At 43.9% G+C, this 25,777-nt stretch overlaps 2 protein-coding genes across 3 annotated transcripts in view; one reads left to right on the plus strand and one right to left on the minus strand.

The window, feature by feature from the left end:
- Window positions 1-257: 257 nt before the first annotated feature.
- Window positions 258-6,777, minus strand: LOC133135192 (sorting and assembly machinery component 50 homolog A-like). The gene is made up of 15 exons (XM_061252018.1): window positions 6,587-6,777; window positions 6,125-6,235; window positions 5,719-5,820; window positions 5,384-5,471; window positions 5,014-5,120; window positions 4,400-4,530; window positions 3,909-3,996; window positions 3,119-3,247; window positions 2,948-3,019; window positions 2,775-2,861; window positions 2,570-2,640; window positions 1,975-2,042; window positions 1,729-1,875; window positions 1,202-1,343; window positions 258-913 (listed from the first exon to the last, which is right to left on the minus strand). Exons 1-15 carry the CDS (start codon window positions 6,605-6,607, stop codon window positions 868-870), a joined length of 1,410 nt encoding a protein of 469 aa, XP_061108002.1. The 5' UTR covers window positions 6,608-6,777; the 3' UTR covers window positions 258-867.
- A 1,014-nt stretch (window positions 6,778-7,791) lies between these two features.
- Window positions 7,792-25,777, plus strand: part of LOC133135040 (signal peptide, CUB and EGF-like domain-containing protein 1) — a 31,521-nt gene continuing 13,535 nt past the window's right edge. The window contains exons 1-7 of one of the 2 annotated variants that reach the window (XM_061251790.1): window positions 7,792-7,980; window positions 10,173-10,295; window positions 11,575-11,700; window positions 17,845-17,979; window positions 22,750-22,875; window positions 23,361-23,477; window positions 24,849-24,938. In XM_061251790.1, coding sequence (XP_061107774.1) covers window positions 7,893-7,980; window positions 10,173-10,295; window positions 11,575-11,700; window positions 17,845-17,979; window positions 22,750-22,875; window positions 23,361-23,477; window positions 24,849-24,938 — 805 coding nt within the window. In that variant the 5' untranslated portion in view covers window positions 7,792-7,892. The remainder of the gene's footprint in view (window positions 7,981-10,172; window positions 10,296-11,574; window positions 11,701-17,844; window positions 17,980-22,749; window positions 22,876-23,360; window positions 23,478-24,848; window positions 24,939-25,777) is intronic. The other variant, XM_061251791.1, reaches the window with a different exon arrangement.

A 25,777-nucleotide genomic window follows, 5' to 3' on the forward strand; every position in this document is an offset into this window, starting at 1 on the left:
ACCAATTAGCAGCTCAATCAGATCTCTAGTCCTCAGGAACACTTGCCAGAAGATTTTTGTTGTGAACTCACACTCCTGATTTAATGACTGAACCAATCAAAAATAACCGTGATTAGTTAATTCAGGTGTGTGAGTTCCTGATTACAACAAATGCTACTCCCCTGCTGGGAGTCACAGGTCCTATGCAACAATATGACACCAGTCCCCCTGAGGAAACCAACTTTTCCATGGATAAACCAAAGACAGCGAGACCAAAGGAAACAAAATCATGTTTATTTCTGTGCATCACAGTGCAGACAACATTTAAATATGACTTCTAAGGGCACTGATGGTGGGGTTTCCACCCCTGACCTCCAGGGGCTGCAGTCCAAAGGAGAGGTTTTGACCTGGGATCAGCTTCTCAGTACACTGTGCCAATACACTGATCCTGGACAAGCCACTGTGCATGCAATACACCAGACCTGGCCCATTCTAATTTAACTCTTGGGATGATGGTAACAACACTCCTGCAGATCCCTGAGAATTCCCAACAAAACACTGTACAGACGGAAGTACATGTTTCATGCTGAAAACTTCTTAAAATAGTCAGTTACCTACAGGAAGTTTTATGACTTTAACGTAATTCCCTCAGTTTGGAGAAACTTCCTAATCCGAACCTCATCTCCTAGGTTACAAGCACAGTGACGAGTGGAAATGACAGAATTGGGCGGAGCTTTGTCTATGCTACCTGGACTGCAGGGACCCTGGGGGCCAGGTGTGTCTGGGGCCCCTCTCAGGGCTACACTCTGTACAGCACACAAGTGCCAAAAAAATCTCCCCTTTCCTTTCCCACAATGCTTTGCTGCAGGGTCTAGGAAGATGAGGACATCACAGGAAGCGGATTCCTGCTCCGAACTGGACGCCGTCGCATATTCTGTAGGGAGAAGGAAAAATGTAAAACCAGACTAGCCACCTGCAAGAGGGTTGGTGTGAGTTCATAGCAGTGGGTGGAGGCAAGAATAAGGAAATTGAGGGTGTGTCCCAATACTCGTATCCTCATTTCCTCCACTCGTATCCTCCCCCCATACTTCCGGGTAGGAGCCGAGACTGTAGTAGACGAAAGGAGGATACCTTTTTCAAGTATTGGGATATACCCACAGTGTTCTGCTGTGAGTGGAGCCAAGGAAATAGGAATCGGGTAGGGATCTCAGGCGTGCGGTACCTGTCTCCGCTCTGCACTCCCATGGGAACGCAGTAGTTGAGCTCCAGCCGGGCGATGTTCCCCAGGCGCAGCACGATGCCCACTCCGTACGACCAGCGGATAAACTCTGCCAGCTTCTGCAGGTGAGCCTGCGGCCCATCGCCTGGAGAGAAGACACGCGCGTGTGAGCTAGGCATAGGGAATATGCTCACTGTTCACCATGTTAATCCAACACAGGTCAGATTGCACAAATGGGCTGTGTACAGGTATGGACCATAGTTGAAGTTTCACATGTTAGGGAAGTTTGCACAGGTGGGGTGGCCTGTAGCGTAGTGGTTAAGGTAAATGACTGGAACCTGCAAGGTCAGTGGTTCTAATCCCGGTGTAGCCAAAATAACATCCGCACAGCCGTTGGGCCCTTGAGCAAGGCCCTAAACCCTGCATTGCTCCAGGGGAGGATTGTCTCCTGCTTAGTCTAATCAACTGTACGTCGCTCTGGATGAGAGCGTCTGCCAAATGCCAATAATGTAATGTAATGTAATGCATACCATAGTTGAGGTTGCACAGGTTCCCAGCATTGAGGAAGAAGTGCGTCCGGAAGAGATCTCCGAACCCCCCTCGGCCAGGCCGGAAGGGCAGGGGCGTGTACAGGTGGACCCCGCCTGCCCAGTAGGCCTCTCCACCCAGGTAATCACCTGGAAAACCAATGGCCAAGGTTACAGGTCAACACTGTTTGTGTCTTAGTGGTGTGTTTCTGCTGTGTGGACAATGCAGACAGGACCAGGAGGGCTCACCTTCACTCTGGGGTCCGATGCTGTACATGCTGAACCCCCTCACACTGGTGGGACCCCCCAGGTAGAACCTGAAACATGACACACGCAACATCAGTCAGTCGAGTGTAGTGGTCTCAAACTCAGTGCCATGGAGGGCCATGAATATACTGATTTTTATTCCAACCTCAGATTATGATTATATAATTTAGTTCAATCATTGGCTGAATTAGGGGTATAGGTTTGCATAGAATGTATATAAACTGAAATGTGCCATTTGTGTCATCTAAACAAAAACGGTTGCTTGTATTCTGTGTTTTGATGCAGTTCAATGCATATGGCTGAATGGGAATCAATTAAGGTGGCATTAATTGGTTGGAATGAAAACCTGCATACATACATTCTGTGGCAACATGTTTCAGACCACTGTTTAATGTAATATACATTCAGAACATAGGATATTTCAGAATCCAGACTCCATCTGATGTAATTTACAGCCAAGCAATCTGACCATATACAGAGCCGCGTGACATCACACTCACAAACAGAATTCCAGGAGTGACACGTCCACAGAGAACAGTGCACTGGGAGGTGACCGTGGAGACTGAGTGGAGCGTACCTGTCAGCGATGCAGCTAGGCTGGTCTCCGATTGGCATGAGCACACCCCCCCACAGGGAGGCCGAGAGGACCTGAAACACACAGGGCACAGGTGACCAGCCGCACTAATAACAGCACTCAGTACAGGTGACCAGTTGTACTGATACTCTGTGAGTAAAGGTGACCAGTTGGACAGAGTACAGTACTCAGGAAAAAGCTGACTCACTGAATCCCAGAAGAGACGCTGGTTGAGCTGGATCTCAAAGTCCTCCTTCAGGAAGCTGACATCACCACCGCTGTAGCCTGCCAGCTCCTGTCAAACCAGGAAACGTCAGGGCCGTTCAGCTAGAGCCGGGGACTACAGAACGTGCGATAGTTTCAGGTCACACACACACACACCTGGTTTATCTTCAGTAAGGCACCTTTCTTCGGGAAGATAGCGGAGTTCCTGGTGTCAATAACCATGGCATGCTAGGGGGGGAAATGGATAAAGATGAGTGAATCTCACCTCCACCTGGAACAATGACTGCCTGCAGGGGGCGCTGTAGGGTACGAGGAGGCGCTCCTTACCGAGAGGGAGGATTTTAGGGAGTGGCCGCTCTCCTCTCTGACGGCGAAGGAGGCGGTACGAGCCAGGCAGGCGAGCTCCCGCCACACCCCCTCCCACTTCAGTGTGTGGTTACTCCTCCACACCGGGAACTACAGGAGAGAGGGGACAACACTGCTGCATCAACACCAAACAACCAGACCTGGTTCAAATACGCAACCGTTTTGTATTCAAATACTTTCCTATGTTTTACTGAGCTTGTCTGCTGTATTGAAACCCATGAAATACTCTTGGTTGGCTCAATTGCACCAGGCAAGATCAAATTGAACATATCATGAACATATCTAAAGCAATTATGTACTTGACCAAAGTCTGCAAATAACAACGCCATCAACCTGAACCAACAGCAAATAACACCAACCACGTTCAGCAATGAAAATCCAAGCACAAAATCACCAATTACATCGACCCGAACACACATACACATTCAGTATGATAAAGCGTGATAATGATGACTGGTAATACAGTGGCATCCCTGTATTCAAGCGGTGATGCAGTGATTGCTTTCATACTGGTCAGCAGTCAGCAGCTCAAGCAGGCAGGTGAAGCAGGGCTCTCCAGTACAGTGCTGCCCTGCCATTTTAGGAGCATTTTCTCCTGAACGTTGCTGTGTGCTAACTGGGAAATAATTTAGAAGCACATCTACCAATTGGGATGCATTGGTTTGCTCCTAACTTTTTCAACTTAGGAGCACTTGTGCTCCTTGTTAAAAATGTTAACGCAGAGACCGGTGTGTGTGGTTAGGCTCCTTACATTAAACTCTGTGGAGACGCCACGGTCGGTCTCTCTCAGCGAGCTCCAGGGAAACTGGCCCGTGACTTTGTACAAGTTTAAAGAGAAACTGCAACAAAACAAAACATCCCACATCAATTTCATGCATCAGTGATATTCACGCTTACCCTTGAAGAGTTACAGGGTTTCTTCTACAAAAATTCAGACTCCAGGACAAGACTGAAGACCAGTAATTAACATTCAGTAATAATCATACAGCAATAAACTGAAAGTCACTGTGTGTGTGTGTGTATCTGTGTGTACTGGGCAAGTGCTTATGTATCAAGTGTTAACTACTGTATCCCAGAAAAAGAAAATGTCAGATGAGAAAATGCGTCACTGTTTGTTTGCTACTGCAAAACCACGCAGTGTGGAAACTGTGCAGTTTTAGAGCAGAACTGGGCGCCTGTGTGCGTTTATATTTGGGCAGGTCACAGCAGGGAGCGGCTCCGGGTTCTGGGCTCCTGCCGTACTTGCGGTCAAAGTTTCCAGGCTGAGGTTTGAAGAAGGACAGGCCGTAGGATGTCTCTTTGGTTCCGTAGGAGAACTGGAAGGTGAGTTTTTCCGCACGGCCAAGAAAGTTGGGCAGCTTAATGCCCAGCACCTGTGGTACGGGTAAACCATGCACCTGAGTCACCTGACCTACTTAACAAATTAACAACTAAATGCTGCTTCGATATAGATCTATGTGCTTTTTTCAAGGGGTCAAAAGCCCTCCAAGTTGCTCACAGCACAGATCCTCCACACTCACCAGATACTCAGCTCTTTTAAAATACAGGAGGTTCACGTTGGTATTGGGAGTTTCCAGTGTCTGCATTACAGTATAGAACAGCCATTGCCACACCCCTCAATGAATATTTATAAGATGAATCAGAATGCTCGTTTTCAGTACAGAGCGGAATATCTGGTGTGTACAGAATCTGTGGCAAATAAACTTTTGACGAGTAGGTTTTTGGAAATGTGGCTTCAAAATTCTGAGTCTCCAGAAGTGTTCTAGAACTTCATTGCTTTCAGTTACATCAACATTAGAATGTTAAGAACATTCTAACCACACACGTTAAAGGGTTAAATAGAGTGGCGTTCGTACCATGCTTCCTTCATTATTGCCGACCATCGTGTTGTAGCTTCCAGTCATTCTTCTCAATTCTGTTACTTCAAATGTGACATCGAGACCGTTGGGCAGAGCGCCATTTCCTGTGTGGGAAAGCAGATGCCTGAAATCGTTCTTGACAAACCAGGCATTATTAATCAAACCTGTCAATGCCAATCTTGTCAAAGCAATGTCAGTTAAACCAGGAAATTTCAATCATTCCAGGCAATAGCAATTGAAACAGGCCTTCTCAACCACTAAACTGCATTCAAAAACGGGATTCAGCTGCACAAATACCCCTTACACACACAGAACGGGCTGAGTAAATGTTCATTTTTACACCCTGTTGCTGTGCACTGCTGACTACCTTGCGAGGTGTCGATGAGGACTTCCACCTGTCTGAAGATGCCCAGCCGTAGCAACTTGGCTCGAGCATCGTGAGATCTTTTCATGACCTGTAGGAGAGACACAAATATGTAGTGTGTTCACACTACAATGTCACCAGGTACTGATGTACAGATGCCTGTAACCTTTTATTAAGGATGACCATCTGAAACATCATTTCTGGGTGTTTTCTGATGCAGCCTTTGGTCCATTGACCAAAACATAGCAAATTTTCTTGCAAATAAATTTTATTTTTTCTTTTCTTTTAAAGTGATACTGGATACAACAAACATTCCACTGGAGGTGACAGACACTTACATCGATGAGGTTTTTGGCAGCAAAGACTTCTGCGATTTCATATCCCAGGATATCTTCTTTTGTTCTCCCCAGTCCATCTATATGAACATGCTGGACTACAACCTAAACAAGAAAAACTGAATATTTGCTACTAGTCTGGCAAAACAGTATTCGATCACGTTTGGTGGGCGTGCTGGGGGTGTAACCAGCAGCAACAAGTGACGTACTTAAGAACCGGTGTCACCCTGTTAGTAATCGCCCATCTCAGTTTATGAAAGTTCGCACATTTTCTCATCTTTAACGCAGCTACGTGGCAAAACTTAAACAACAATAACAAATATAGCGATATAATTTCGTGCCTCAGTAAGCAGCATTACTGCAACCAAAACACATTTCGAAGCACAGTCGGTGAAAACATGGAACTCACATCTTTGTTTTCAAGAACTTCTTGCTTTGCCTCCGGTTCCACCTCCACCATGTCAACCTCATCGGCTTGCACCCCAAGGTCAGGTCCTTGCATTGGGAGGGGGTCGAGACTCTGAACAATCGGGATAAAACCCTATCAATGCACTGCTGGCAATTATCATCAACCCTGGCTATGCAAGTTAGATAGCTGACTAATTTAGCGAATTCGCTTTGCTCCATCAGATTTGATCACAGCTTGAATAATTTATCCAGCGCCGTCGCTGCATTTAAAAATATATATAATATGATTATATGTTCTGTGAGGCATATTTCAATTCATTGCTAGCCGTTCTTGACACTCAAGCGTCTAGTCAAGCTATATCTTAACATAGCAAATTAGCTATGGCCTACTCCAGCATAGCAAAGCGATCAGAGGTCATGCACAGTGGTTTCACTCTTTCAGTTACACAGCACGTGGATTTACCCTGGCGTGGACAGTCCCCATGTTAGATTCTCGATTTTTAAATATGTTCCTTAGAAGATGTTTGCACAATATTTACTGCAGTCCGGATGGTAAAGCAACAGACACTATTTAGCACTTAAAGACGACCCATCCATGTGCGCCGCCATGACACCTCCAAGCCCCACCCTCCAGCGCGCCAATTGGTTAGAGCGCTGCCCGCTGTCACTTCATAGGAGAAGAGAGTGTGCACAGCTGTCCCATTCGAACAGTTATTCTAAATCCGAAGCTAGATCTACTGACACGAAAAAGAGCTATTGCAATTTCATGATTATAGAATGGTTAAACAGTGAAAGTATTTCATTGCTTCAACAACATTGCCTAGTTTGACTATTTTTTTAAAATCAGTTTATCCGTTTCTTTTCTATGGACCCTCTGTTCTAATCCAACCGTATTCTCCATTCTTTGACTGTCTGTCGCTCTTTGTCTGTCTTTCTGGAACAAACAATTCTCTAATCTCTATGAAATAGGTCTTCTCTCCCTCATCACGTTCTGTGATTAGATCCCTCTGTTATTCTGCGTAACCTATATATCTCGGCTACGTCCGAACGTATACTCACCAGGAGAGGGCGTATATGTTAGGTTTCAGTCCAAATATTTTTTACGGGTGAGCATTAGACCCCGAAAAACATAATTTTATGTAACAACAAAAATAATAATAGTAGTAGTAATAATAACGTTAATGACACATCGTAAAAATTATGACCATCCTAATGTGGACATATTTTTATTCATGTATGAGCATATGTCACTGAAACGAGTTATATTTTGAATTGCTGTATGCCTGAAAATAAAATATATTTGCATATATTAACGAAATATCATAAACAAAGTATAAAAACGTCCCAGAGTAACTAAAAGAATATTAGGCAAGCCTAAATTTATAGCAAAGTGGAACGCTTTGCGGTATCCACATGGCTATTTTCTTTTTTTCATTGTCCAACATTTTTTCTGATTATTCGCTATTTATTCGAACCACAAATAAGCCACGGTCCCACCCTTTTTGCATCAATGAAGCGCTCGCTCTCTCTCTCTCTCTCTCTCTCTCTCTCTCTCTCTCTCTCTCTCTCTCTCTCTCTCTCTCTCTCTCTCTCGCTCTCTCTCTCATATCATCATCGCTCCTGTCTTTCGTACACCTAATATACTTTGTACCACCTCGTGCACACAAGCCAATCAGCGCACGTGGTGCGCTCAGTCTCGCTGGCAGCACTGACACGGTCTTATCTTAGAAACACAGCCACAAATACAACGTTCAATCACCGCTTATAACATGGAAAGAATTTGTTTTTCCTGGGACGTATGTTTGTTTTTCGTCCTCGTAAATATTTGTGGTGTGACGGGAAACAGTGCACTTGCAGGTAAGGGCTTCTCGTTTGCCTTTTTGACTAGCACAGTCCTGCATGTAATTCGAAAACAATTCTGTTTCCAGGTTCTCTTGTCAATAATTAATTGGCGTTTTATGTTTGCAGTGAGCTTTATAGTAATACAAATTATGATGTTATTAATTTACTAGCAATGTCTTTACTATGTAACTCAGTTTAACTACAAAGAATTGGAAATATTAACTTTTTGGTAAGACTGGGCACTTGGGTCGTTTAACAGATAGTCTAACTAATAGTTACCATTGTATAGCTTATATTATGAGTGAATCTACGAAATTCTTTTTTTTTTTTTTTTTTTTTTTTTTTTAAAGAAAAAGGATATAGGCTATTTATTACAATTTAATTTTGTATATGTGTGGGCGCTCGGAAATATTTGCTCCTGGACTTTCTGGATTTTTCGTGGCAGGAATGTGTTTATGTCGTTCCCTTAATATTCCATTGAGTAATAATGCTGCAAAAATCGGTTTATGTTTTTGCAACTATGTAGGCCTAACTACTAAACCCTATTTACATCGACAAGTGTTTATTAGTCTAAGAAAAAGATGCACATCTGGAACGGTGAAGCGGATGAATCCGCGATAGTTTAATTAGTCAAAAGACGAAGAGCTAGGCCAACACTTTTGCTCGGTCTACCTGTGACCCGAGAAGGTGCATTGCAGCCACCGTTTTTTGCTCCGGTTTTCCATATGGGTGAGGTGGTGTGGTCCCTGAAGTCGCGGATCAGGCTGGGTTACCAACCGAGCTAGGTGGCTGGGGTCACGTAACCATTCCTCAAGGTTAGGGCTGAAGTTAAACAATTACTTAATGTGCTTAAGACAATCACCCGAGTGTAAATCTGTCATGATTAATAATAATACAAATCCAACCCCTAAAATATTTTTATTCTACGTTTTGCCATCATATGCGCGTTGAATACTCGGTTGAAATGAGAACCAACGGGTCAGTCTGTTTAATTTATGGGCCTAATATTTCTGCTCATTGGAACAGAACTCGGCTACAGAGTGACTTACAGTTGGGGAAAATAAATCTGGCTTCAGATCTGTATAAATATCGGTTGTAATTGCATTTGATGTTTTATTTCTTTTTATTGAAGTGGGTTGTTTGGCAGTTACTGGGAAGCTTGGGCAGACTTTATGTGCCTGCGCACCGTGGAGCATTGGGCTTTCTGAGAATAAATAAATGAGAGGCTTACTTTGTAACTCTTGGCCACCAGACATTTTATTTTTGAACTATTAACAGCGAGATTGAGAGCAGCAAGTTAACAGAAATTTCAGTCTGGCGCAAATGCTTGCGGACGGAGTTAAAAACAGAGACGCGTGCCCGTTTTCTCTTGAACGCAGACCACTTTTTTCTCGCCAATTATAAACTGGATGAGAGGCTATTAACCGCACGGTGCGCTCGGATTAGCACCAGATGTAAGTGGCTCAGCTAGCGGTGACTGATATCTGACGGATCAGATAAGGGACCGCTCGCAGAATGGCTCGTTTGACTGAAAAAGGCACCCGTCGCTTGGAAGATGGATTATTGTTGCCTTGATTGATATTTCTGGGTTACTCATTTGGAGGCGGAAGAGTACGAAGATGGGACAGCAGGCGTGGGCTCTATTATATTAGCCTAGTTATGTCACGATAATAGGCCTGTTACTTGATAATGCTTATTAGATTCTTTGCGTGCGTCATGACGATCAGGCTATAAAATAAAAAAAGGGTTCTGAAAGGGTTCTTTGGCTTGATTAGTAGCGGAGCCCTTTTTAGTTCATTATGGAACCCTCTGTTTTTAATGTAAAGTGTGAACACTCCCAGACAATTAACCATTTTTCCCGACATGTATTATAGCTATGGAATCACAGGGTTCCTATTGGATCCATTTTTTTAGAGTGCAGTGGGCCGCGTCTTGCGACATCAGTTTTTTCAATTCGAATTTTAGTGATTGGGCTGTTTTTAAAAGCTTGTGGAATTGTGGGCTGTCTGTCTGTTGTTTTTTTTTGTTTTTCTCGCCCCACCTCCGCCCCCCCGCCCCCCTTTGTCCGGGACCCCCCCCCCTCGGAGTCTCGTTTACGAGCCGTCCTTATGTGCGTTTGCCATGCCATAATGGTTTTATTTGCATCTGCTTTCATTCGAATGACGTTTGACAGTCGTTCCCGTGGTGATCTCTGTGGTTCCGTCCAGATGTAGACGAATGTTCCGAAGCCACGGATGACTGTCACATCGACGCTCTATGCCAGAATACGCCCCAATCCTATAAATGCATTTGCAAAGCGGGGTACCAGGGGGACGGGAAGCACTGTGAAGGTGAGTATGCTGGACCTGTGCAAATGCGTCTAGTCAACTTACAGTAGAGTAACAAAACAAGCTGTTTGTGTGTGTGTGTACAAAGGAGCCTGATTTGGATTCTTGAAGTGTTCTTTTTTTTTGTTGTTTCTTTTGAATTGTTCATCTGTTATAATTTTTCATTATCACAGATGAATTGACTAAGCTCAGAAGGGGTTAGGCTCAGTTGATGGTGTTGAATGCCTGTTCACCAATCACATAGGGGCTGGGCGCTGAGCACTGAGGCTGTAAAATGGTAAATGTCTGCACTTATGTAGTGCCTTTATCCAAAGCGCTGTACAATTGATGCCCTTTCACCCATTGACACACAAACACACATATCAACGGAGCTCATCAGGAGCAATTGAGGTTTAGGTGTCTTGCTCAGCGACAACATGCGTACAAAGAAAAATCTCACTGGGTTCTGTGCATATGTACACTGTAGGAGCAAAGCTGTACTGTAACATATGTGGGTTTGAAGTTAACGGTTTGTTACATACTGTATATCGTTTGAGTGACAGTCTGTTCCAAACATTGTTTGAGTCACAGTGTCACCTGCTTTGACCTTGAGTGGGAACTTCAGTCTGCTCAGTTGAGACTCACTCTGATTTCACCTGCTCTCACCTGTCGGAACTCAGGAAGCTCAGTCACATCGGGAGCCTTTTAATTAGGCCGCATACTTCAGACAGCCTCCGCTATCCCAGGGGCCCTGGGGGCAGGGTCTAATCCCGAGGTGGCGGGACGCACAGCGCGAGCATTTCCTGTAGGATTAGAGCCGTGCGAGAAACCTGCGGAAATGGCGGAGGCTGAACTGGAGACAGTCAGGGAGCAGCGGGTACATGTCAGCAGCTAAGCGTGGTTCCGGAAGCCTCTCTGCAGGGGGCTAGTTGTCTAGCGAACACCCTCTCTCCACTGCTGTCCCTCCCCAATCTCTTTCTCTCGCTCTCTCTCAATGTAAATGTCAAAGTGCTTTACTGGCATGACATATGGACTAGCCTAGTGGCTAAGGTACTTCACTGGGACCTGGAAGGTTGGTGGTTCAAGCCCTGGTGTAGCCACCAACACCACCAACAGCTGTTGGGCCTTTAACCCCACATTGTTTCAGAGGGGATTGTCCCCTGCTTAGTCTAATCAACTGTAAGTCGTTTTTGGTAAAAGCTTCTGCTATATAACAAATTATTATTATATAATGTTGTGTTCCTGTTCCACAGCCTCATTCCTCATTGACTGTTGACTAGCTATCTCTCTGCATGTCTGTCAGATGCGGACGAGTGTGATAATGACTACACTGGAGGCTGTGTCCATGAGTGCATAAACCTCCCGGGAAACTACAGGTGCACCTGCTACGACGGCTTCTCCCTGGCACACGATGGGCACAACTGCCTGGGTACGTACCTCCGCTAGCCTGCAGGGTCCTGGCCTTCTCCACTGACCGCTAGAGAGCAAGGCTGTGTGTGTCTTCCCGTCATGAATGGTGCGAAAAACAAAAAACATCCAGTGCAGGCAAAAATGCATTGTTAATGAAAGACGTCAGAGGGGAAGGGCCGGACTGGTTGAAGCTGACAGGAAGGTGACATAACGCAAATGACCATGCATTAAAACAGTGGTATGCAGAACAGCATCTCTGAACACACAACACATTAAACCTTAAAGTGGATAGGCTAAAGCAGCGGAATTAGTGTAAAAAATAAGTCTAATAAATACCTAATAAAGTGCTCACTGAGTGTACATCAGCTGAGGTGGAGAGGGACAGAACAATTTTCTCAGCCAATTAAATCAGGGGATGATTAGGCGACAGGTTGAGAGAGCCAGGTTGGGAATTTAGCCAGGACATTTTTCCAGTTCCCAGAGATAAGCTCATTCTTGTTCTTACTTTGTTTTGGGAGATTGTACTCTTCTAACTGTTTTTCATGTGTGGTGACTGAGAAGACACAGCAGACAGTGTTGTCTCATATGAACTGAGCGCACCCCAGAGCTGGGTGTGTTCATCACATTGGTGTGAAGCAGAACTCTCTGCCCCCTGTTTCCACGGTTTCAGAAGCAAGCACAGCGTGAGCATGTCAATGTATCCAATGGTGTCCACCTCTAGTGTCTCAAGGGAATGTACATGCAACAACGTCCTGAATGATTAACTCACAATGTCACAGAAATCTTGCCCACTTCAACCCTGCCCTCTTTGACGGTATTCAGTATGTAATCAGAAACTGAGCTGGCTAGTGTCTGTATGCCTGAGTATAAAGTGGACAAAATCACATTAAATAAGAAAGTTATCAATTATCAATGTTTCTAATGTACATTCAGTGACCACTTTATTAGGTAGGCCTGTACACGACCTTGTTAATGCAAATCAGCCAATCATGTGGCAGCAACTCAATGCATACATACATGCAGACATGGTCAAGAGATTCAGTTGTTCAGACCAAACATCAGATTTTGGAATAAATATGAGAATGGAATGGAATGATTGTTAGTGCCAAACTGCTGATCTCCTGGGATTTTCACACACAATAGCCTCTAGAGTTTACAGACAATGATGCGAAAAACCAAAAACATCCAGTAGTTCTGTGGGCAGAAATGCCTTGTTAATGAGAGGGGTCAGAGGAAAATGGCCAGACTGGTCAAAGCTGACAGGAAGGTGACAGTATCGCAAATGACCACACATTACCACAGTGGTATGCAGAAGAGCATCTCTAAACACATGCGTCAAACCTCTAAGTGGATAGGGTACAGCAGCAGAAGATGAAATGAATAGTCTATAAAATAAGTAATAAAAACTTAAAGTGCTCACTGAGTGTATAAAAATATATGGCTTCCATCCCTGTTGTTCTGTCTTCGACTGTCCTCCCTTTCCTATTCTGTTTAAGTGACTGCAGATGATCAGTCTCCCCACTTGTTAGACGTCCGCTTGGTGGCTGTTTCACGGATCTACGCATGAAGAAAAAGATTTATTGCGGAGTTTAGTGCTATTTTCAGACACAAAGTGTTCAAAAACCGTGAGGTGTTAACAGAGTCCCGCTGCCCCCCTCTCCTCCACCCCCTCTCCCCACCCCACCCCCGTCTGCTCAAACGTGGTAAACACACACATCTGTGTCACAGCGTTGTGGCCCCTCCACTAATTAAAGTGTAGAGTCGAGTACATCCTGGTGGGAAAAAGAGGTTGCATACGACTCGCAGCTTAATAGCAATTACCTCCATTCTTTCCACAAACTGATGTGTATTTCCTTTGACAGTCCAAACCTAACTTCAAAGCAAACACTGGAATCCAGCTCAACAGCATGTAATTGAATGTTCATTACGCTACCAATGACACAATCGGTTTTAATTAAACGAGCTGTTAACTCTTCACACGTTGCATCTACCTAAAATGTGTCTAGAATTTAAGTTCAAACTTTTTCAAAACGAAGTACCCAATTAATTCAGCCGAGCATGATAAGGTGGGGTAAGGGGATTAATTACAATCATTATAAAGTAGAACAGTATTATAAATTATAATTACCATAGAAACTACAAAAAAACTCCTACTACTCTCCCGCTCTCCTTCAAACTCCTTCTCCCCTCTCTCCTTCTCTCCCTCCCTGCCTCCCTCGTTCTCTCAGTAATGATGGGCAGAAACCTCCAGCACTTTGGTGGGAGGTGAAATAAGCACAGAACAAAAATAAAAGCGTGAAATAAAACCGCTCTCTGTCTCAGAAGAAGTAATTCCATAGACTTCCAGATGCTTCATGACAGCAAGTCAGGACCCTAACTGATTTAAGATTGGCTAATAGGGCTGTGATTAAAGAGATCTGCTATAGTTCCCTTTGTTATTAAACTGTTTATTTACAGTATTCTATCCCGGAGGCAGCTGGGCCCAATATGGTGATAATTTGGCCCTTTTTAGGGCTGGTGCTGGTTTGTTTTCTTTTAAAATTCTCTCGCTCCCTCTCTCTCTCTCCCTCTATCTCTCTCATTCCTCTCTACGTCAGAGAGGAAGCAACATCCTCCATTCGGATACCGAATTGTTGAGCTCAGTTTCCTAACCACTACCGCCACTGCAAAAAACAAAATATAAGTCAAATCTATTTTTTCTAAATAAGACAAAAATATTGCCAATAAGGGGAGACAGTTTTACTCAATTCAAGATTTGCAAATGGGGTAAGAAAATCTCGCTTGTGAAGCAAACTGTAACTTAAAACAAGGTAATATTTTGTACTTGAATGGGGAAAAATTGTTTTTTGCAGTGTCAAAGTGGCAAGCTGTAGATAAGGTTTTTGCTTAAATGTTCACTTGCTGTCTCTCTCCATAAGATTGCCAATTCGAGATATTATGTTTCCCTCTTTCTCTCTCTAACTCTCTGTACGTTTTCAGACAGGTCCAAATAAACATTTGCACAGCCTAAATCCTAGTCAAACAAAGCAGAGGTGCTGTAGTTTGAGGATCGATGGCCTGAGAGCAGTAAAGCTTGACACAGTTCAGGGGGCAGAGGGACTGCAGATGACGAGAAGGAAGGGACAGCGTTTACAGCGAGACGTTCACGGAAAGCACCGGAACAAACAATAAATACGGAAATGACTGGGGAAACGGACTCACGACAATAAATATTTAGTTATGTTCCAGACAAAAGTATGTTTGACATGACCTGTTCGCAGTACGGGGGCATGACAGGCTGGAACTGGAAAATATTTAAAATATCTGAAAAGGAGGCTATAGGAGGGGGAGACTATAGGGGCCTGGTTGCTGGTCGATGTCGGTCAGAATATGCAAGAGCCCAAGCTTCCAGTTTGTACTTATTTGGCTCACGCAACACAATGAACACAATCCATGGTTTAATATATAATATTTACTGTATATATATATGTAATGTAATGTAGTGGTTGCAAAGCGTGCACAGTTGGCTGTCTTGTACAGGTGGTTTCAAAAACTGTTTAAAACAAAGAGCATCATCGAATTGGCCCCTGAATGAAGGCTCTTGTGATTCTCCGATGTTTAATTGGGTCAAAAATCATAGGACGAGAACCTTTTTTTCCGCAGTCCAGTTGAACACTTGAGGAGGTCACTTCATATGCAGCTTGTGCTGACCAGAGGGGGGTGCTCATGAGCGATGAGTCATGGATGCCCGCTGACAGCAATCCCTCCCCAAGCAAGAATATGACTAAATATGCTACCCCCTTTGAGTCTATTACACTGAGCAGTTACTTCCAACCTCCTATTAACCCAGAACAGTGGGTTCTCTGCGCGATATGTAAACACAGGCAGCTGAGAATGACGTTCAAAAGCATGCTTCATCTCAGCGCTCTTTTGATCTGGTACTCTAGCCCGAAAGTGTGAACCGGTCGTGTATACACAATATTTCATAAACAATTCTTACATTTGGAATCTGTGAGCGGAAATGGCTACAGTGTGTCATACAGTCTGGCTCTCATTTACTTTTAAAATGGCTGTCAGGTTCCGGTCAGGTTGCTCCACTTCCAGTCCTTCCATAGCCTTGGCTGTGATGTCTAAATGGAACATTTCCTGCTCCCTGTCAATCAGTATGACAGATACCATAGACTCACCAGATAGTCAGCTCCTGCATTTCTGCTGTCCTCTTTGCTTCATAACTACTGGAGGTTCTAGTTGGTAACAGGGCTTTCTGGTGGTGTATTACAGAACAGAGCATCCACTGTCATAGCATTGCACTTGATGGAAGTATCAGTGTATCTGATCAGCCTAGAGTAGTGGTAACCAACCATGTTCCTGGAGATCTACCATCCTGTAGGTTTTCTTTTTAATCCTAATTTGGCACACCTGACTATACTAATTAGCAGCTCAACAAGATCTCTAACTGTTGAATGAGGTGTGTTTTCTTGGGATTGGAGTGAAAGCCTACAGGCTTTCTCCAGGAACAAGGTTGGTTACCACTGGCATTGAGAATTTGTGTCAATAGTACAGTAATGCTGTGGTCTGTTGCAGATAATGTACTGTAACAAGATAAGAATGGGTATAGCATAGAATGGAGTATAGCAGCTATTAGCTGTTATGAAGCTGAGTTTATATTCCAACATGAACTCAACACAGACCCAGCAGCCTGTAGAGTAGCATGCCACGTGTTTGAGGACGTGTCCTCACCTTGAACTAGAATGCCGCGCTTTGATGTGGATTTGGGCACCTGACCTGACCCGGCCGGAGGGTTCCTCAAAGTTCTGCAGCGTGGTGACCCGACTAGCAGGCCGGTGCTGGTACCACCTCAATGTGAAACCCAAACACAGGAACAGAGCTCACCGCCAGCAAGCTAAACACCCAAATACAGGAACAAAGCACCGCGCCTGTAAACTAAACACGCAAACAACACGCACCCACTTTCTCTGTGACAGCCACTAGGATTCTCACTCCCCTCTCTCTTTCCCTTTCATTCAGTTTTTCTCCTCCCTCCTTCCCTGTTCCTCTGTATCTCTTTCACCCGGTCTCTTTTTCTCTCCCTTTATGTACAGTGCAGTGTTCACATTGTCCTGAAACCCTAGTTTGGCATTGCACTTAAGAGTGTTGTGGAAAGGTTATGAGTGTTGCAGAAAGGTGAGGAGAGTGCTGTAGATATTTGACACAGTGATGGAGTGAGCACTGGCCTCTTGGCGGTGAACAGTTACTTAAAGAAAGTTCTTCTCGGAATAACTCTGACGGAATAACTCAGAGAGGAGATCAGCACAATTTCACCCGTCTATCCTGTTGTCTTTTAAAAAGCTTGTGCTGGGAAATTGGCCTTTTTAAAGTCGTCTCTGATTTCTCACTTGACTGTGTGTTGAACATGAATAAACTATCAGGTCTTTGTATTTCTCCATATGCTTTTCAATGGGTCAAATCAACTTGTTGACATTGAAAGGAAAGGTTTTGCATTTCTGCTACAAATGGGTGCAATTACCCCCCGCTCTTCTGATTCTGAAACCATGCATATACTGTAGTTGTACAGGTAGTATTTCTGACCATGTTCTCTCTCTCTGACCGCATTCTCTCTCTCTCTGACCATGTTCTCTCTCTCTCTCTCTCTCACACTCACCGTGTTCTCTGTCTCTCTCTGACTGTGTTCTCTCTCTCTCTCTGACCGTGTTCTCTCTCTCTCTCTGACCACAAAGCATTGTTGTATTAAAATAAAAATACTGTAGAACTACACAACTGTAGAACTACACAATGTAGTTCTCTCTCTCTCTCTGACTGTGTTCTCCCTCTCTGTGACTGTGTTCTCTCTCTCTCTCTCTCTCTCTCTCTCTGTTCTCTCTCTCTCTCTGTGTGTTCTCTCTCTCACTGACTGTGTTCTCTGTCTCTCTCTAACCGTGTTCTCTCTCTGACTGTGTTCTCTCTCTCTCTCTCTGACCGTGTTCTCTCTCTCTCTCTCTGACTGTGTTCTCTCTCTCTCTCTCTCTCTCTCTCTCTCTCTCTCTCTGACTGTGTTCTCTCTCTGACTGTGTTCTCTCCTTCTCTCTCTCTCTCTCTCTCTGACCATGTTCTCTCTCTCTCTCTCTCTCTCTCTCTCTCTCTCTCTCTCTCTCTGACCATGTTCCCTCTCTGCTTTGTGCTGCAGATGTAGATGAGTGTCTGGACAACAACGGCGGTTGCCAGCAGATCTGTGTGAACACCATGGGAAGCTACGAGTGCCTGTGTAACGTGGGGTTCTTCCTGAGCTACAACCAGCACACCTGCATCCACCGCTCTGAGGGTGAGTCTGAGATATCCATTATCCTCACACATGAGTGTCAGTATGAGATGTACCTTATCCTCACACCTGAAGGTTAGTGTGAGATATCCCTTATCCTCACACCTGAAGGTTAGTGTGAGATATCCATTATCCTCACACCTGAAGGTTAGTGTGAGATATCCCTTATCCTCACACCTGAAGGTTAGTGTGAGATATCCCTTATCCTCACACCTGAAGGTTAGTGTGAGATATCCATTATCCTCACGCCTGAAGGTTAGTGTGAGATATCCCTTATCCTCACGCCTGAAGGTTAGTGTGAGATATCCCTTATCCTCACGCCTGAAGGTTAGTGTGAGATATCCCTTATCCTCACACCTGAAGGTTAGTGTGAGATATCCCTTATCCTCACACCTGAAGGTTAGTGTGAGATATGCCTTATCCTCACACCTGAAGGTTAGTGTGAGATATCCATTATCCCCACACGGTGAGTTTGAGATATCCATTATCCTCGCACAAGTGTCAGTATGAGATGTCCACTGTCCCCACACCTGAGGGTGAGTCTGAGATATCCATTATCCTCACACCTGAAGGTGAATCTGAGATATCCTGAAAGACAGGTGAATAGTGGGGGAAATACAGGCAAATTTTGAGCCTGCAAGGAGTGTAATGAGCCCCGTTAACTGACAACTTCAATCATTCCGCTCTAATCAAGGGTCTGGGCAGCTGCTGGTATTCACATTTCTGTTTGACTTCTTTTACACATACCAGGTTTTTTTCTTTACTTAAACGTTGCGATTTGCCTCCCTGTGTGCTCCCTCCGCACAGGAAGTGATTTCACTGTTCTAACAGAGGATTGGCTGTGTCTACGGAATGAATACAAACCACTGGCTTCTTTCAGGATCAGAAGAATATTTACACTAGATGTGGAATATATTTACTGGAGAAGTAAATATACTACCATAAGGTTATGAGCAGCCTGTTTAGCTTCATAGTCCTGTAATGTTATGAGCAGCCTGGTCAGACTCATAGTGCTGTAAGGTTATGAGCAGCCTGGTCAGGCTCATAGTACTGCAAGGTTATGAGCAGCCAGGTAAGGTGCATAGTACTGTAAGATTATGAGCAGCATGGATAAATAATCTTAGCCGAGTATGTAACCATTCTTTAAAATCATACTTTATCTCTCAAATCTTTCCAACTGTGCTCTGCTTGAGTCAGGGGTAGACCTTTACCTGACCCCAGCTGTAAACATGTATGGCCTGTCCAGGTAGATTAGCATACACAGGAAGGGTTCACCAAAATGCTGGAGGGGGCCGGATGCTCGAAATGCTACCTGACCAAAGGCACATTCTGAAAGCCTCATCACGTCTATTTCAGACCTCAGTTCTCCCCTGTAAATTCATCCGTCATGTAAAAATACTTTGGTTAAATATTGTTTTTCACAGGAAAAGCTTTGAAATAAGGTCCCTGTCGATTGGGCTGGAATGGACCGGGCCTTTCAGGGTAAATATTGGTTGTGGCTTTCTCTGAGACTTTCCAGGGTATTTTTAGAAGAAAGTTTGTCTTTGGTGAGTGGAAGTGTTTTACGTGTGTTGAAGGGTTACCACTCTGAGTGACTCCTGTTCTGCAGCCAAACAAATAAAACAACACGGTCAACAAGAACACACTCTTACCAAGGACACACACACAGTCACACACGCACCCACACGCACGCACACGCACACACATACACGCACACGCACACACACACACACACACACACACACACACACACACACGGTGAGCTTAACTGATCAAACCGCTGATATTTATATCTGAGATCTGAGCCTTTTTTCTTTTTTTTCTTTCCTTGGTGGCTAATGGGCAGCTGGGTTCGGTTGAAGCCACAGAGAGTTTCCTGCCCAGCTTTCCCTCAGTCATAGTGTATGCGCTTTAAATATAAACACAGAGGCAGCAAGATCAGATATAAAGCACTTTAATGCCTCTCTCCTGCTCCTGCTCTGGCCACATGTATGACATCACCAGAAGCTTTACTGGACGAGGAAATCTAACATGCCTTCAACATGTAGGTTGAAGAAAATGGTGTCTGAAACAGAGTGTATGTTCCGTTTGCGTGTGTACGTGTGTGTGTGTATGTGTAGAGGAATGGAAAGGTTGTGGGAAGAGAGGTTCTCATCTGAAGAAAGGCTCTCATTGAAAACCATGACTGAATACTATAGCAGTACAGAGAGGAACTGGCAGCGTTTCATTAAAATGCCGTTTAGTAGAGGGAGGGTTGGGAAGGGGTGTGTCTGACTATTCCTGTTTCATATTTTAATACATACCACCAAACTGTGCCTCTGTGCCCCTGATAATCTTGTACTGATGGTTACTAAAGGTTCGGAGCGTGAATGGTCTAGGGCAGAGTTTCCCAACTGGTGTGCCATGGCACTCAAGTGTGATGGCAGGTGTTCCGTGTGAAATTTTTTTTTTTTTTTATGTGAAATGTAAAAATGTAAATTAAAAAAACTGAAATGTCACAAAAGTCTAAATAAATGTCATTAAAATTAATATCAGGTAATTAATACTCTGAAACCATTTAGGCCAGCAGATGAGAATGTCAGTAGGTCGCTCAGTTTTGAGCGTGGTGTGCCATGAGATTCTGTGCTTTCTGTACTTTCCACAGCACACTTTCCAAGGAGGAAAATGGTCAGGAAACACTGGCCTCGGGGCAGTAGTGATTTAGGGGCATTAATGCTTTCGGGGCAGTAATGGCTACCCTGCTGGAAGCCCAGTGTACAGTAAAAGCTTTGAGAATGAAAGCTTTGAATTGAAGCCTGAATCAGAATTCCTCACTTCAGTTAGGATTTGGCCAACACCATGCAGACCGTACGGACGTGTGTGTGCGTGCATGTGCCACGCCATCAGTGGTGACCTGAGAAGATTTTCACAGCAAGTGCTCAACCCAAGAGGCTAGTTACTCACTACTCTGAGAACGGACAAATAAAGGCCTACTGTCTGCGCCATTCCAAAGTTTTATTCATAAAGATGTGAATGAAATCAGTGCCAGTGTGCTACTTTTACTGTTGATTTCTAGATTATTTTTCATGTGGTGTTTGTGAAATAATGTTTATGACCAGTTCATGTTTCCTCCCACTAACCTAGATTTTTATGAAAGCTGTACATTCGTTCAGCTAGAATATACAGTATGGTCGCGTGCTGCCATTTCCTATTTGAAATTGTATCTCAGCAAACTTGTCTAACGGATGGATGGCAAGAATACACAACGCATTCTATATACCGTCTACTGATTGAGGAAAACACTTTCAGATTGGTTTGAAAGTGTTGTATGTTCGTTATGATTTGCCCGTCCTTTCTCAAGATCCATCGGCTTCGGAAAAATAATTCCACCGTGCTACTTACGAGTTGCGCACGTACGACTCCGGTCCGTGGTCAGGTTTTTCTTTTAATTAAGATTTAAACGCGGGCACATTAAAGTTTTCTGGCACATGTGCATGCTCGTATAGAAACGCTTGGGCCAGCCGCAGAGCCACATGAAAAGGTGGCTACAGTGGGAATGGCGTGGTGTCCGCGGAAAATGTGTCACTCAGCAAGCAGCTCTCGCGCCGAGTTCAGCCCAGCGCCCGGCCGTGAAATAACACTCGAGTTGATTGGTTTGGACAGCGGCCCTTTCTAGGAAGCCGTCTCGTCGGCCAGCAGAATAAAGGGTTGTGTGAAGGCGGCTTTGTTCAATTAAGAAAGAAAAACACGGGGCAACGACCCCCGTTCAGTAAACGCATCCTGTCTCTCCGCGTTGAGGGAAATGTGACGGTAAATTAGAGCTGAGCGTGGACTTTCGGTGATAGAAGAATCGTTGGTTTATGTAAACTGCCCTTCACCTATTAAACTCCTCAGTTCTAGGGAAATTCTGACACCAATGTTTACCTTATTACTCCAACCTAATACAGCTATAGAAGATAATTTGGTTTTGTTTATTTCCTTTTCCTAATAATATGTTTGTGAGATTTTAGATTTAAATTATTATTATTTTTCTTCACTTTGGAAAATAAATCTTTTTGAACATATTTAATGTTGCATGTCTGCTTGTTTCTGTAATGGTATACCTTGCATCCTGAATTTCTGATCCAGAAGTGTAATAGAGCAGTCACTATATAAATGAAAATGTGTGTTATTGTCCTGAGAAAAAGTACATTTAGAATGAAAAAGGGATAGAATATTTGTTGAATGGTGTAATGTTAGGTCTACTGTTTACTCACTCCAGTCATATTTTATTTCCCATTTTTATATGTGGAAGTAATTAATGTAATGCCTGCCAACTAAATAATCCACAGTTGCTTTAATTAAGAAACATTATAGTAAAAACCCCATATAAATCGTGTCTAGACAAACCGGGCGCCTCTGATAATCAAACAAACTCATTTGGAAACAGACCAGCCTGTCTCCGCCTAAGAGACAGGAATTATGTTTTATCCTAAAATTATTATTGATGGGTTTTCACCTCGCACATTTCCTGTGTGTTTATAAGAATGAAAGGAGAGGAAGGGACAGAAAAAAGGCAGGAGCTTGAAAGAAATGTCTAGCATTTTATAACCTTTGATGTTGGAACAATCTTCAGACTAAAATCAAACTTGAACTTGAGAATTGGTAACAAATTTTGAAGAAATACACTTGTTTAATGCTTCATATGCTTTAAATGGTTTCTAAATTTGAAACGGTGTTTAATCTTAGTTTTTTTTTTGCTTGATGTGTCTTTGCTTGACCCTCTCTCTTGCCCTGCCCCCCTCTCTCTCTCAGACGGGATGAACTGTATGAATAAAGACCATGGCTGTGCCCATATCTGTCAAGAAACTCCCAAGGGGGGTGTGGCCTGTGAATGCAGACCTGGGTTCGAGCTGGCAGAGAACCAGAGGGACTGCATGTGTATGTAGCGCTTACACACTGTATAAATGCGCTGTTCTTGTTTTCTGGTATATATGCATGTAGCATATGGCACACCTGGCTAAAGCGTATAATTTGGAACACGTAATCTGTCAGTTTAAGCATTATTTACTGCAGACAGAAATGTGTGCTCGCTAGTTGTCATTTAAGGCAATTTCAGTTCCCCTTTTTAATTAGTTTCACTGGGTTTGGAAATAAATTCTTGGCTGCAGTGTGATTGGATTGCAACATTGTGAAATATAGAAAGTTTGTATTTGTCAGTACTGTATATGTCTATGCATATGTATGTATCTATAGAGGCAAAATAATGGGCTTGAAATTAACATATTTAAACCCCATATTGTTCAGTTCTTTGGGACTGAGAGTGTTTAATTAGATATGCATTATTAGATATTATAAACATTTATAGTTACACTGATTTCTGCTCATGATTTTAAGTTCCTGTCACATGACCTCTCTGTTACCAGTGACTTGTAACTATGGAAACGGGGGCTGCCAGCACACCTGTGATGACATGGAGGCGGGGCCGGTGTGTGGCTGCCACCAGAACTATGCGCTCCACTCAGACAGCAGAACCTGTGTTGGTAAGTACTGCAGAACTGCAGGAGAACCTGACACTCAAGACAGGGGAACCATATAGAACAGCCTCACCTTCTGGCAGAACAAAATCTCACACTGAAGAGAACATACCTTCTGTCTAATATGAGATGAGGGAATATTAGACATTAGAGGTGAGATATGTTAGGCATTAGGGAATATTAGTGATGCGAGCACTGCAAAAAAAAAAAAAAAAAAATTAATGTGTTATATTTATACTCAAATCCTATTTCTTTTATGTGGTTTTACTCTTTTCAAGATTTGCCAATGGGTTAAGACAGTTTCACTTAGTACACAAAGTAACTTGAAACAAACTAATATTTCTACTTGAGGGAAAAAATGATTTTAAGACAAAAAGAACCTCGAATATTGGTGATGAGAGGTGAGACATATTAGAGATGAGGGAAGTTAAAAGTGACTGTTATTGTTCGGTGGCTAAAGTGATGTGTCTCCACATCTCCAAGGCCCCAAAAGAAACAGAAAACTGAGTCCAATGTATCTCTTTTAGCCTCACAGAACGCTGTCAGAATATATTTGGAACTACAGCAGATGTGATGCAGTGACAGTATCAGTATTATCTTAACAGCTCATTTCCCTCCAGGAATGATGTAAAAAACGTGTGTGTGAGTGTGTACATATGTGGCTGCATCTGTGTTTGTGGTTCTCTCTCTGCTTATCTGTTTCCACGCTGGTGGTGTGGTTCCTGTTTGCCTGTCTTGTCTGAGCGGAGAGCCATTTTGAAAACTCCTGTACAGTATCGATTAGAGCAGATATCTCAACTGCAGCCTGATCAAAACCCAGAACTTCCACCAACCCAAAATCTGCAAACACAAGGTGCCTGAATGTCCAGCCCGGTCTTCTGGACTGGAACCCTCTCCCACCGTAATGTTAGCAGCCCCGACAAACGCGATGCGGAGATCAGATGATGTTCCGACTGCCGAGACCTGTGATTGGTCCACTGTGGCTTGTGCATCAGTGGCCCCACCCTTCCCTTTGTAACCTTGTTTCCTGATTGGCTGTTGAAGCCCAGTTGCAGTGTTTTCTACGGACAAACAGGCAACCAGTACAGGCCTAAGACTGCCCCCCACGCCTGTACCACCCCACATCTACACACATACACCGACTGACATTCGTGTGCACACACTTTCCACAGCTCGAAAATAAATGTCCTCTCTTCCCCCTTCCTCTTGGCTAATGACGGACAAAAGGTTTGTAGGTTTTTGTAGGATTGTTGGAAAAGGGTGAAATTACAGTCGGGGGTTTAAGCTTCTTGGCTTTGGGGTGTTCTTTGGGGAAGGTACGGAGTCTGACTCCTCGTTAACCTCCTGCTCCCTGTGTCCCTCTACCCTGTGTTCTAGAGAGAGATGAGGCTGCAGTTGAGAGCTCTGGGCTCAATGCTACGTCATTAGCTGATGTGGACAAGCGGGTGAAACGCCGGCTGCTCATGGGTAACTCCCCTCTTCCTCTTCCTCTTCCTCTTCCTGTCTGTTGCTTGTGCTTGTTTTCTCGTTTTATGTATTTTCGGGAAACCCAAAAGGTGTTCAACATCTTCCTCCTTTGCACTGGATGCAATGTGGTGATTGCATTTAAAAAAAATAAGTTATTGTGAATTCTGTACTAACCCTGGTCCTCTTTTTATGGACAGAGAAACTAGTTTTACGAAATTCTAGTATTGCCAGTTCCAGATTCTTCTGAAGAATACAGTAACTTCTTCTGAAGGATAATGTTTACATTCTTTTCTGCCTCTCTCTTATAAGTGTGACTAAATCACCAGGGTGAAACTGACACATCATGCCGATTATGCCTTTCGTCATACTGTAGTTTCCACGCAACAGGAAATGGCTCATTGTGTTTATGGTCTAGTTTATTTTAAAAGGATGACTCCTCATTTAGTTGTGGTTTACTTTACCCTCTGACCTCTGACCCCTCATGACCTCACACCTCATCAGTCATGTGGCTCTCTGTCCTCGACACACAAACAAAACTCTGGAGCTGATCCTCTGGGAGCTGAAAGGAAGCTCTTTTACTTCAGTTGTTTTCAGAGAAAGTTTAATAAATTCAATGCCAGAGTAGTGGCACATCTGGATTCAATACAGGGATCACAAACTCCAGTCCTGGAGGGGGTGCTGTGCCTGCTTTTTGATGTGTTTCAGCCCTTAAGCGATTGGCAAATTTAGCTACTGATTAAAAGGCCAGTACGTCAACCAGCAGATGCTGCATTAAAAGGCAATGCAGCCATCCAGGACTGTAGTTAAACCTGTAGACACTGGATCTGCAGGACTGGAGT

The sequence above is a fragment of the Conger conger genome, chromosome 8, assembly GCF_963514075.1.
Source record: "Conger conger chromosome 8, fConCon1.1, whole genome shotgun sequence".
Taxonomy (NCBI): Eukaryota; Metazoa; Chordata; class Actinopteri; order Anguilliformes; family Congridae; genus Conger; species Conger conger.

Bases quoted from the DNA above. Each gene is read 5' to 3' on its own strand.
- LOC133135192 (XM_061252018.1), bottom strand. From the start codon at position 6,607: ATGGGGACTGTCCACGCCAGG. The intron at 3,997-4,399 runs GTACGGCAGGAG...GTTTTGTTGCAG, and splicing joins CCTGGAAACTTTGACCGCAA to TTTCTCTTTAAACTTGTACA. The intron at 1,344-1,728 runs GTATGCATTACA...TCTTCTCTCCAG, and splicing joins CCTGTGCAACCTCAACTATG to GCGATGGGCCGCAGGCTCAC.